Source organism: Anas acuta, chromosome 4, assembly GCF_963932015.1.
Source record: "Anas acuta chromosome 4, bAnaAcu1.1, whole genome shotgun sequence".
Taxonomy (NCBI): domain Eukaryota; kingdom Metazoa; phylum Chordata; class Aves; order Anseriformes; family Anatidae; genus Anas; species Anas acuta.
This window is the reverse complement of record NC_088982.1, coordinates 43,847,611-43,860,880: the sequence shown is the minus strand read 5'-3', so window position 1 is coordinate 43,860,880 and position 13,270 is coordinate 43,847,611. Positions and strand designations below refer to the sequence as shown.

At 40.2% G+C, this 13,270-nt stretch overlaps 1 protein-coding gene across 6 annotated transcripts in view; it reads left to right on the top strand.

Moving 5' to 3' along the window:
- The window catches only part of SH3D19 (SH3 domain containing 19), an 80,358-nt gene that overhangs the window by 34,188 nt on the left and 32,900 nt on the right, over nt 1-13,270 (top strand). For 4 of the 6 annotated variants that reach the window (XM_068680937.1, XM_068680936.1, XM_068680938.1 and 1 more), the window contains 5 exons: nt 4,009-4,049; nt 10,283-10,323; nt 11,217-11,259; nt 12,470-12,617; nt 12,898-13,099. In XM_068680937.1, the coding sequence (XP_068537038.1) occupies nt 10,308-10,323; nt 11,217-11,259; nt 12,470-12,617; nt 12,898-13,099 (409 nt within the window). In that variant the 5' untranslated portion in view covers nt 4,009-4,049; nt 10,283-10,307. The remainder of the gene's footprint in view (nt 1-4,008; nt 4,050-10,282; nt 10,324-11,216; nt 11,260-12,469; nt 12,618-12,897; nt 13,100-13,270) is intronic. The other 2 variants (XM_068680933.1, XM_068680934.1) reach the window with 1 other exon arrangement.

Here is a 13,270-nt window from a genome sequence, read left to right as displayed (position 1 = left end):
TTTTTTCTCACCAGAAAAATCTCTAGGGTGATGTATGAAATAGGTGGAATCGGTTTTCCTGTAGAATACTCATCGCTATGTCAGCTCAGATAAAGAAACCAAAGGTCTCCCTTCTGCTAGAGGGAGGTTCCTGTGGGAGCAGGCACTGCAGAGGATTGCACGATTCCTGCAGAGCATCCTGTGTGTGCCACAGAATAGAGGATGGATGCTCAGAGGTGGACGAAGGAGGGATGCTGAGACAGGACCAAAGCTTGGGCCATCTTCTGTATCCCGAGCAGTGCTGCAGCCCACAGGGCAGAAGTCTGTAGGTAGCCTGGGGAAGATGCCCGTGTGAAATGCAGACCCTCCCGGCAGGCACAATTCCCTCTGCTGGTTCAGAGACACCCTTGTGGTTCGAACCCCGTGCTGCTCCTATCTGCTGCCCAGGGGCTGCAGGAGCAGGCCTTCAGGTAGAGCTGCAGCTGGTGACAATTTTATTTCCCTGATAAGTGGGCTTAAAATATGCTTTTGAAGCATTGTCCTGAAGTGTTTATATTTGGGAAATCTGTCCTTGAAACCTAGAATGCAGCCCGCAGGAGGAGTGAGGAGGTGTTTAATGTCTTCAGACAAACCATTCCAGGTTCTTTATCTTTTGGAAAGGGTGACCCGTGGGACCCTTGTCATACCCCTGCTGAGTTGCAGTACCCGACTGCTTTCAGCTAGCAAGTACAGCAGCTTTAAAGTTCCCCTCTGAACCTATCAAGACAGTTTGTTTGGATGCCCAGAGTTGGGCTAGGTGCCCCTTCTGAAGGGCTGGCCTGGGACACCCAACAGAGCTGCTCCTTCAGTTGGAAATGGAACAAAGTTTGTGCTTAAATTAACAGTGAGTGAGGCCCAGGCTAAATCAGATGTCAAAAAAAATTGCTCCACTTGTCCTCTGCTGCCTGGTAAATAGTATGGGGGCAGCGTGAGTGGTTTGCATCTCAGCTTACTCCATATTAGGTGTGGCTTGTGCTAATGTTGATCAGGCTTCTATGCAGTGAAAGTGCCTGCTCCCTGCTGTCTGTTCTGTTTTCTTCCACCAGTTTGAGTGTGGTCTGTGCACGCTGCAGGGCAGTGCAGGAGCTGCTGTCCCCCTGCGGGCTGGCTGTTGCAATGCCATCCCCTCCGTCGGCCTGGCGTAACTGTTGGGAGAGTCGTGCTGGGACCAGGATCAGAGATGCCATGCAAATTAAACTTCTTACTGCTTCATTTTGTCCTTGACATGAGCATTGGTGGTTTGTTTGTTTGTTTGTGTGCACACTCTGGTTCGCTGCTCTGCTTTACAGACAGGAGGAGGAGGTGGGAAAGAGGCAGGGGCTGCATTCAGCAGAGTCCTTGCTGCAGCTCCTACCACATCAAATAGGAGAACTAGATTTGCTTTGGTTATGCTAACTTTTTTGGATTCCTTGAGAGAAAATGTGGTCATTAACTGGGGGGCAGAGGAGGACAATAGCAACCTTATCACTCCTCGTTTTGCAAGCTGGGATGGGACACCAGGAATTGTTGCCTACGTAACAGGGTGGGGTGAGCCCAGCATGAGGTGTGGGCAAAAATCACAGGCTGCCCTAAGAACAGCATCTTCCTTAAATTACTGGGGTTTTGTATGTAACAAAGTTGAGGAATTTGCAGTCCCCTTACAGGGTTTTTTGGGAAATTGTAAATCCACTCCCATTTCTTGTCTTTTAAAGGGCTTAAATAATTGTAAGTTAAATGTGAATCAAACTCTCCTGGGGATAGCAAATACAGTGCTTTGCTAGAAGAGAGGAAGGGTGCTGGTAGTGACCTGTTAATGGAAAGGGGGAAAGAAAAACTATCTGATAACAGTTTGCTTTTGCTGGTGAGTTCATAAATTTTCAAACAGAACCATATTATCTTGGGTTCTGAATTATACGGGTTGTTGCGTGCTTGAACTGCCTTGCTGATGATATATTTGTACTTCTGTTTCACCAGGTTAGTTTCATGAATGGTCTTTGCACTTTGATTTTAAGGTCTTTTCTATACTCTTTTGGTCAGTTTAATGCACAGAAAACATGAATTTTTGCATGTATGATGACTCCTATGAGTTCTAGCCAAAAATATGTGCTCACATCTAAAAGTGCTCATCAAATTCTGGGGCAAATTGAACTGGTTCCAAGTGCTCTTGCCAGATGAAGAAAGAACTTAACCTGCTCCATTTGTGTCTTACTGATACTTGAGTATGTATAACTTGTAGGTTTCCTAATTTCCTGCAGTAGAATTTAAGAAAATGTTGAATTGTGAGTATGAAGGTATTTGTTCTTCCAGAAGACTTCAGATTCATGTTGCCAGACTTTAGTCTCCTTTCTACCAGTACTAAATATAATTAAAACCTTGAATATTGCAGTTACTCACAGCACTGAAGGCAAAAGAATAAAGTTTCAAATTTGAACATCCAAAAGAAAGAGAGTTTAGTTAGAAGGAAGAAAAAAAGACAAATCGGGTGCATCAGGGGGGGACATAAAACTAAAAGTGTTCCTTGAAGATAAGGCTGTATTGTGATGGAATAGTTTGAAGGAAAGCAAGAATCCTCTTCTGCTGAGAATGTGCAATAAAATATGACTGATAGAAATGTTTTCTAATGTGGCTTTGCTAGCTGCGTGGAGAGGGGCCAAGCCACAGTTGAACTGTTTCTGAAACCAGACAAATAGGCATTGTTTATCCTAGACTAGCCAAAGGATTTCAGAAGACAGTTCAGTCAGGGCAACATTCATTTCTAGTCTTAATTAGTTTTCTGAGCGAATGTAGAGGGAGGACATTTTTCATCCAAGTTCTTTGTAAGTGTCTCTTTCTTCTCTCCTGCAGCCCCTCCTTTTCTTCATCCCACTGGCGGAGCTGCAGCCAGCAGCAATCGCAGGGGAAGTGCAGGCGGCGCCAGGCTGAGCGCTGCCCGTGGCTGTGCGCTGCGTGCCTGCCCTGTGGTCGCAGGATGCTCGTGCCCTCCCTACACCAACCTTCCTGCTCCTACTCCAGCAGCTGAAGGCTCTGGTGCAGGGTTTCTGGAAAACGCTTGATTAGCATGTCTTTCTGCTGTAATTAAGATACCGTGTTAATTTGAACCATGTATAGTCTATTTTCAGCCTCTTAGAAGTGCTCAATATTCTTTTAAAGGCATCTCCAAGTATTCTTTACATATCGTATCTAAGAAAGAAAGAAAAAACCTTTTTCTGAAGTAGGTTTACATTTGTGGTTTGTTTGTTTTTTAGTCTCCTCTCTAACTTTGTACACATGGCAGGTTTATTTATATGTTCGTCAATTTAGCAACACTTGGTAAAAATGGTAATCTCAGGTTACTTCTAATGTGTACCTGCAGAAATAGTACAGGCTGCTGTATCTGTTAAATAAGATGTTTGGGAGAGAGACAACAGAAACCTTAGTCTTACCAAGAAAACAGATGAGTTGGCAAAAGGAAACATTTTTCTGTCCTTGTGTACCAACAATTTTGTAGTCACGTCTTCCTGTCTAACCCCACCCCTGAGTTATTACTAAAAAATGCAACTCCAAATGAAAGTGAAGATCAGTTGATAAGAAATTGTTAAAAATATTTAACAGAGGGGCTGTAGGTGTTTTCTTGGCTGTGTAAATTTTCGTTATTTACAGGAATGTTGTCATTAAATGCTAATAATCTGAGAGCATACACACCCACATGGGCTCCTCGCCAAGTTTTCCAGTCAAATGAGACAGAATGTGAACTTGAACACACAGTTGAGAGAACAAATGCTTTACAAAATTGGCTTTCTATCTTTTCAGAGTCTTTAAGCTAAGCTGCAACCTGGTTTTCATTAGAAGGGGTTGGGTGTAGTTGTATACTCCGAGAGTTTTGGATAAGTTTCTGTTAAGATAGCAACCTTGGGGATAAACCAATTTGGCAAGCCCAGTACAACGTATAGGGAACCTCAGATTGACGTTACATAGTTGTTTCCTCTTTGAGATGCTAACCACTTTGTAATCATTTGTTCTTTCTTCACTAAGCCAAGGACCCTTGTCATCCATAAGAGCAGCAATCAAGAGATGTAAGTCTATTTTTCTTACTTTTTGAGAGTCATAATATTGTAAGATTGCTACATCTTGATTTTTATTAACTGGTTAACTTTTTATGTGAAAAGAAACCTGTTCGCAATGTCTGTCATCTTTTTTTTTTTTTTTTTCCTCCTCGTGTTAGACCATCTTTTTGCTTTGCTGGTAGTCTGTTCTTTCTTGACAGTTACTAACATTTTCTTACTTGTACACTAGAGCATTCGTGTGCAGATATGATTGATCCATCTCTGAAGAACATGGGTTATATATGCTCAGTTTTTCTCCATTGACAAAACAGAAGTTCAATTCATTTCAGGAGAATAATTTCAGAAGAAATCCGTAGCACCTTCCCATTTGGGATGGGATTTGTTGCATGCACATGACTCATTTCAAAAATAAATGAATAGTTTGTAATCTTGTAGGAAAATATAATCTTTTTGTCCCTGATTTTTTTTAACTCCTCTTTCTCTTTCCCTGCTCATGATGTTTCCAGATAGAGAATTTCTTCAGCTGCATTCTCTGAAGTACTTTATACTGTTTCTTTTTCTCCCTTTTTCATTTTTATTTCATTTCTGTCCATGATTTCAGTTTGGTACTTTCAAAACAACCTTGAGGATTCTGCCACAGGGAGGAAATACATTAGTGTGTATGATTTGTTTCTACTGATTTGTTTCCCTCGATCTATTAGTAAGGGACTCATTAGTATGGATTAGGTTGGAGGTAGTCAAAGGGGATCATGAAAGCTTTATTCAGAGCAAGTCTACATGATGCTGTAGTTAAAATGCAGCACTTCATCTGTGCTATTGCTGCCACAAATAGGATACTGGAAAACAGAGAGCACCAGATCACAGAGGGCCTTTGTCATGGAGTCAGGAATTGATTCAGACTGTCTAAGCTCCAGACCCTCGTCCAACTGATAAACTGTGTAAAAGATCATTAAATAATTGATAGATGTATGGTTCTGAAACTACAGTAGCAAGAGATACCTTCTTTTGAGGCTTAGATAAAAAAAAAAAAAAAAAAAAAAAAAGTTCAAAAATTCTAGTAAAGAAGCCCTGACACATATGCTATATAATTATACTTAATAATATTAATATGTGAATAACCATGATAAAATATGAATAGTATGTGAATTCTACAGATGATAAGCTAGAAAAAAATCTCCATGCCCATATTATGGCATTCTATATGAAACTATGGCTATATATGTGTGTGTGTGTGTGTGTATATGCCAGTAGCCATACCTGAAGATGGATCTAAGTTAAAAATGGACCCTGAATAATTCCTAACTCTGCTTGCCATTAATCTGGAAAAAGTATGGTATTCTCTGGAAAAATATTTTTCCCAACAGTGCTAGAAAATTTTTTTCTTAATCAGAGCTTTGGTGTGCTGTTCGCATCTAATTTTCAAGAAACACAACAGGTATCTGCAGGGTTTCAACTTTCCAACCTATGGACAATGCTTAAACTTACTTTATACTGCTAGGTCTCTTCCTGTCTTGTGGCCAAAGAGGAAGAGGGCTTATTTTCCTTTTGGCCACCCTGACTGCAACTCTATATAAGAAGATGGTGTCGTTTTTCTTCCGTTGTTTAATAGCTCAGTAGAATCCAGAAAAGTGAGCCCAAGATGCTTGAAGAAAGCAAGCACATGAAAATGAGATGTTCTCAGGAGTCATTTTTCATCTGAACTCTTCAGGAGTTACCCCTGGGTTTTTAATGATGATCTCAGCTGAGAACACACCTCTAAAGCCAGCTCACAATGAAATCAGGGGAATGATTTTCATGGACACCCGAGACAGCCACATGCCAAAGAAAACAAAAAGGAGCAAGCTAAGTGCTGCAGTAGTGATACAAAGGGGAATGGGGCTTTTGCTCGCTTCTCCACTCTTCCAGAAGAGGGGGGCTGCAGAGGCAAGTCTGCTGCCATAAAATATTGGAAGAACCTGTAAACTTGTTCCATCCTCATTCTGTCCTAAGCAAATATGTGGCTGAATGAAGGATGTGTAACAGCTTGTACGCGCTTTGAGGCTGTGGCTTGTCATTTGGCAGGTTTGCAGCCACTTTTGGCTGTGCGTTTTGTTTGTTTTCATTTTTGTTTTGTTTTGCTTGGGGGCTTCCTAGGTTCTTTTGGCTCCCATTTTTTCCTAACCAGATCAATTCCATGACCTCATTCTCTCCCCATCTGCACAAACATTTGGGCTGGCATAATGCAGGGACTGGTGCAGAGGCAGGAACATACAGCCCGAGGAAAGGTGTGGGAAGGAGTGAAGTATCTTCATAAATCGCTGCTGTCAAATTTGAGTGAAACTGCAGGCTTTCCCGAAGGATGTACTTAACACAGATTTTATTCAGCAACAATGCCAGCCTCTCTGGTGCCCAGCAGTTCGCTCAGCTGTGGGAAGGTATTTGATCTCACTGTGGGTGGGGAGAGGAATCCCCATCATGTTCCACCCCACCTCCGCCCCAGATAACTTTTGACCAGTTCCCTCACTGAAGTTGTCCAAAGAAGAACTGGAGCGAGGAAGGAGAGGCAGAGAACAGACCTCTGCTAGGGGGGCACGCTCCTTCCCCTGTGCTGCCAGTGGTCTGAGCCCAAGGGCAGGGGCAGGGAGATAAAATGGACAAAAACCGTACAGAAAGTGCTTAGTTTTACATGTATTTACCATTCTGAACTCACTCACTGTGGGGTCGTATAAGTGCTAATGTTGGTTCAAGAGAGGGAACAAAAGTCTCTCTTTTGAAGAGGAATTGGGCAGCATCTCTTTTAGCTACATTCAAGCATTAAATCAGCGTAGCTCTAAGGTCAGGCAGCCTGACATTTCTCTGAGGTGCCTGGAAACAGAACTAGAAGAAAAGGAGCAAGACCTCCCCCTTGTGCCAAGAAATATGTTCAGGAGAAAAGCCTCAAGCCTGTTATTTCAGGGATGTGTGAAAATTTCCCAGTAGTTTGAAACTCTGCTTCTACATAACTAGTGTTATCAGATCTTGGATGAAATTAGACTTTGCTGGTTTAGGCTTGAGGATTACCTCATCATTTTAGCACCACCTGAAGAGTGCATCTCTGCATGCATGCAGCACCCTCACTATTGCAAAGGCCCTAAGCGTGGCCTCTTGTACAGAAGCAGTCTGTCAGCTCTGCTGGTGTATTACTTAGCAGGTAGGGGAAGGAGTGTTTGCTCACAGTTGTGGCTCTCTCTGAGACCGTAAGGAATAACTTTTATCCCCGGGCAGCTATCCAGGGAGAAGAATAACTTCTCAGTCTAATGGTCTGCTTACTTCATAGTATTAGTGGTAGAAATTTCTAGCCTGGTGTTGGAAAAGCATTGAGGGAAGCTGTAGTTTTAAATATTAGCACATTTGCTTGTTGGAGAAAGTAATATTATTACTTTAAAACCCATTGATAACAGTTAATATGAAGGAAAATTGAAAGGATCGTAAAATCATTAAGGTTGGAAAAGACCTCAAAGATATCAGGTCCCAGAGTGCCCCAGCCACCACTATTACCCACCAAAGCATGTTTACTGACAGCCGCGGGAAGGGACAATAAATAAAAATCATCAGAAAAATTTGAAGCTTCATTTCACGCAAGGTTTGGGCTATTTGAGGCTATGGTTCCAATCTGTAATGGGAAATGGAACTTGCTTTTAAAGCAGTCTGCGGTGACAAAGCTGTTCAGTATTTCATACAGATTTGCTAATGGAAATATACAGATATTATTATGCAGTGTTTCTTTTGTGGAAGCACTTAGTGCGCACAGCAGGAGGCTATCTCTGAGCAGATCCTTGAATGAACTTCATAGTTTCCTCTATATTGCCTAAAAAAGTTGCCTGAAAGACTGTGAATTCTAACCCAGCTCTTTTCAAAAGACTCAAAAGTGCACGCCAGACTTCAGTTGCCACCAGCTCATCTGTATCATTGCGATTTATGAGTTTGTGGTGTAAGGGCTGTTAGAAAGTGTGCTTATACGGGCATCTTGATCTCAGAGCTTAAAGTGCCTCCAGCCCCATAATCGGCGTGTGTTTCAAACAGAAATGAAATGCCAAGTTTGCTTGAAAAATACAACCCAGAGAAGGAACTGTAGAGGAAAAACATTCTCAAACATAAGCATCCAGCACAGGCACTACCCTGCGCAGCCAAAAATATTTAACCAGCTTTATCCAGTGATTTGTGTACAAAGAATGAATCTGTAAGTCACTCATCTGTTCCCTGCTTACAGTATTACCATTAATCCTTTACTCACTTCAAAACTGCTATAATAGGTTAAAAACTGTTTGTTTGCTTTTCTGTGGAAAAACATTTGGATGCCTCATTGACACTCATGGAAATAAATATCTCTAGTGACAATATTATGGGTCGATTTGACATTCTTTCTTTCCCTTGAGACCAATAAAGTTATAAGAAGAAAATGTGTGGATTTTATGTGCTGGGTTTTCCTGTCCCACCCCTTCTTTAACCACTTTGCTTACTTTTTACTTAAAAACCACTAAATATATACTCCTGAAAATATTAACACTTCTCGCTCAGAGCATTTCTTAGTGTAGAAGTGGGGGTTTCTATTTGTCAGTGTGCAAATCCACACTGAAATAATTTTTTATTGACTCCCCTAATGGAGGAAATGTGTTTTTTTTTTTAAAAAAAAAATAAAATCTTAATGCTGTCATAATTTGAAATCTGAAGGAAAAATTAATAGCACACTTTTTCAAGGCTATCCCCAAAGGGAACGAAGAACAGACTTACAGCATCCAAAGACCGCTCCTGCCTTGGAACTCCAACGAATGCTTGAGAGCAGAAGATGCAGTAGGTTTCAGCTCTGCTCCTCCTGTGGATTTAAGAGCTCACAAAGTAAAATGCTGTAGGAGTGTGGTTCTAACAAAAATAGGAAAGCAAAAAGAGGGGAGCGATTGATGGAAGGAGGGATGAATTTTGTTGAGGTCGCTAAGAAATGCTCATCTTAAATGCTTGTGCAGATGATTCCATGAGTGTTCAGGACTTTTTGTTTCAAATAGCAGAATGGACACATTTTGAAAACATAAATAATGGTGTAGGTGTTGTTCCTTTTTGAAAGGATGTGTTTGTATCTACTAGCGAAGTTATTTTTATATAAGTAATGTTAATGTGGTGCTTTGATGTGAGTTTACTTGTTTAGTTGAAATTTTTGTACAAAAATATTTGATGGGTTATGTAGATTTGTATGCCCCACTGTAGGGTTTTTTCGCTTCTCTTTAGAAAGTCAAAAGGTCTTACAGATATTTTTATTTATTCTAATAACTTTAATAAACAGAATTATGTCTTGGGTCTCATGGGAGAAAATAGTATGTAGTCTTCATCAAGAAAAGGAGAAAGATCGGAAGAAATTGACAGGTTTATCAGTTTAGTTTTACATCCCTCGTTAATTAGCTTTAATTTCCTTACCATTTCTTTTAATAGCCTTTACCATTTGGGTGTACCCTGAACAGTTATTAAATACATTTACCAAATGAATGCTTCTTCCAACCTCTTTGTAAATCTAAACTTGGAATAGGTTGGTTTGGTTGTTTGGGGTTGTTTTTGCTTGTTTAATAGTCTTCCCTTTAATGTGTGGGTAGGATGAACGCTGTGTTAAAATCTGTGAACAGCAAAGTGAAGGTGAAGCGTCAGTTATGTCGGGGATTTCTGTTTTTTACAGAACTGGGTTAGGAGACATGCAGTTATGGCTGAAACTTTGAGGTATGCCTTTTACCTCAGTCAGCATGCCTGACTGTACCTCTGTGTTAGAGTGGGTATTGTGGGATCCCAGCTTCTTGCCGTCTGGATCAGATCCTCAATGTCACACAGTATTTTTGGAGAGGAAAAAGCACAGACCCAAATAAACCATGATTTTAAGCTAAATAAAGCATTCAAAATAGATTGGACTTCCCCTCCCCATGTTCCTACAGTGGCACTTTGTTGAGCAATACAGCGGAATTTTCCATATTCAGTTATATTCTTCATGGTTAATTTATGGCAGGCAAAACATCTGAACACCCATTGTTAAAATCAGCATGGAACTAGAAATAAAATCTGATTTATTTCATTTTTTTAAGACACTGTATGGTGAATAGACATTACAGTTGTCCTTTTAAATCTTTGGCACGTGCGCTGTCCTTGTGTGACTAACCCATTTGATCACGGTTTCTGGCACTCTGGAGCCTTGTTTTTTTTCTCCTTCACCCCCTCTTCCTCTTCTGTAACCCCTTCTTTTTTTCCTCTAGCACTCATGAATAGTGCACATCAAAAATGCCCCGTGGAAGAGGTATGTCTGACACACAACTCTGCGATTCTTAAATCAAGTGCGCTTTGCTGATTTCAGATTCCAGCTCTGAGCCTTTGGCACAGGAACAGCACAATCGTCAGCTTCTGCACAATAAGTCTCTACTGCTTCCTAAATTGTCCTTGCTATGCCAAAATCTGTCCCTCAGATAATTTTCTTTGCCCTTAGAAGACATCAAAATGAAAACATAATGTGGCCATTGAAAAAATCATTTGAATATAAATATGGCAAAAAGAAAAACTAAGGGGTCAGGATTCACTTATTTTGCCTAACTTAAAGCACTTTTTTTTTTTAATGTTGCTAACCTTTAATGCACAAGAGATAAAACTTTAGGAAACTTTTTTTTCCTTTTTACATAAAGGAGGGTGAAATATTTTCTTAGATTTTGTGCCTTAGTACTCTTTCCTTCTTTAAAGCTAACAAAAAAAATAATTTAATAAAAGAGGTAAAAGAACACATCTCAGAAATGAGCCATCAAAAACAAAGCCAGATATGCTTAACACTTCTCTGTTTTATTCATGGATTGTTTAAGCTAAAGAAAAACAAATTTCAGCTCTAGGGTTGCAATGCAGGAGACAGGAACATATGGCAAGGAAGAAGGATGGTCTCTCTTGATGGTATCTAGAACACAGAATGACTTAAACTGATGATGAAACCATGTCCTAAACCTTTTTAAAACCTTCCCCTCGTATTTAATACAAATAATCTTTTTCAAAACCTTGGCCAGTCTTAAAATCTGGAATTTATGATCGGATGCTGTGTGCTCTCTGTCTCATTTGTGGTGGCTTGGTATGGGCTATGCTGTTATCCTCATCTTACCGCTGTGGTGGTACATTTTAACTTCTTCAAAACTTCTGTTTCTTTTGTTTAAATAGCTTCTCGGACTTCTAGCCATAGTGAACAGCAGAGGGATAGAAGGTAAGACGCAATTATTTATTTTGCATTTAGATGTTTCTCTAAAACTTGTTCGATTGTGTCTTATTACTTTCTACATCGTTCTCTTTTTTTTTTTTTCTTCCCTCATCCTTTTTGTGTTTAAAAATAAATTATACTTGGAATAAAATAAAAATACTGTGATGCTTAAGCACAGGGTGGACTAAGAGTTTGCGTTTTCTGGTCGAGTGCTGTTTGTGTCCTCAGAAAAGGAATGCAACAAACCTGTGTAGAACTGTTTCACTTTCCTGACATCTATTTACAGGATCACTTCACAATGAAAATAAGCACACTTTCAGGTCTCATTCCGTTTTCTCAAAAGATTTGAGAAAGGAGGTCACCAACCTGAATAGCTGGTGAACGGAGTCTGCTGTTACTTCAGGTGTGAAGGAACTGCATCCCCCCTGTTTAAATTTTTTTATGATCATTTTAAAAGTTATGTTTCTGCAGTTTTTCTGATAGCAGACCGAGGCTTCTGTAGCAGATGCTTCATCTACTCACAAAACTCACTTCTCAAAATGCATCTTATGCAGGATTCTAGATTAATCAGCAGTGGCTTGGGGGCTGTAGCTGGGAAACAGAGGCTCTCGCTGCAGCTTATCCTCTAAAGCAGTTGGTACAGTAATAAAACAGCGGCAGTACCTAGAGGTGCTAAAAACCCATGGCAATCCCTGTTATGCTAGATGCTCTAAGCAAATAGGCCCTGTCCCAAAGGCCTTATGAAGTGGGCTCTGGCCTTCCTGTAGCACAGTTGGAGGCTTCTCCCAAAGTTTGGGGCAGACAATCTTTCAGGTAGCCAGCCAGAAGCAGATTTAACTATCCCACTGTTTTCACATTGCAGCAGGCTAAAGGCACATGCATGATTAGTTCTCATTATCCCGTGAAGACTAAGACTACTTCCATCTAATTGAGTTACACTTGTATTTAAGTACTTTAAGCATGTAAATTATTTCACTGAAGCCAATAAACCTACTTTTTGGCTTAGTCATTTAATTAGGTGCTTTGAATGGAAGCCTAAGTGCTTGTTAGAAAGGTCAGGTAAGTTGCTTTGAAATCGCAGAAAGATATCTTTGGTTAAATCAAAAAGACTTGAGTTGTTTTGATTTTCCATGCTGAGAAAACCTTGGTCTTTTACATTTAAAGAAACTATTCTAAAACATTTTAGATAATTATTCTCATTTGCCTTCATCTTTAGGCGTCCTGAAATTACAATAGTTGCTGCTGAACCCCTCCGGCCATCCTCCTGGTTTCCAGGTGCAAGCCCTGTCGCTCCTCAGGGATTAGGATTCCCTTCTTCTTCGTCTCATGCTCAGTGGAGGACAAATGAGCTTATTCCAGCTGAGGTGAGCATGGATTTATGTGAGGTGTGTTTGAATTATAAAGGTAAATGAAAAAAAAGGTAAGAAGAGAGAAACAGTATTATCACTAGGAGTTTTTGCTTGCTTAGGCTTTCATGACATTGAATAATAAAAGATAGTGCTCTTTTCTTCTGCATACATTAATTTAGCATTTTAAAATTTACATGTATATTTATATATATTATATATTTTTTTTGTTTTGCTTTTTGTTTTTTAAGGATCACATCTGGACATACATTACTATTTCTCTCTCTTTGTCTTGTAGCTTCCACCGTCTTATGAGCAGGTGATAAAAGAAATTAATCAAGTGCAAGTCAATACAACAAATAACAATAATGCTGCTGCTTCTAGACGTACCACTACTTCTGCAACACAAACTGACTTTCCAGAGGAACTAATCAGCCGTTTGCCAGCAAGTAATGTAAAAAACAGTGTGCCTGCACACTGGGAATCTGCAAGCTATCCAGGTGAGATTTTTGGATTTCTCATTCATAAAAATCTTAGGCTGTTTCTTGAAGATGTTCTTCGTTATTGATCTGTGCAGCAATTAACATGAACAACAGTTACTTTTCTGGGAGTGATTGATGCTGCAAATTCCCGCAAAGCTGCTCTCTTCTGAAGTACTATTGCATTCACGT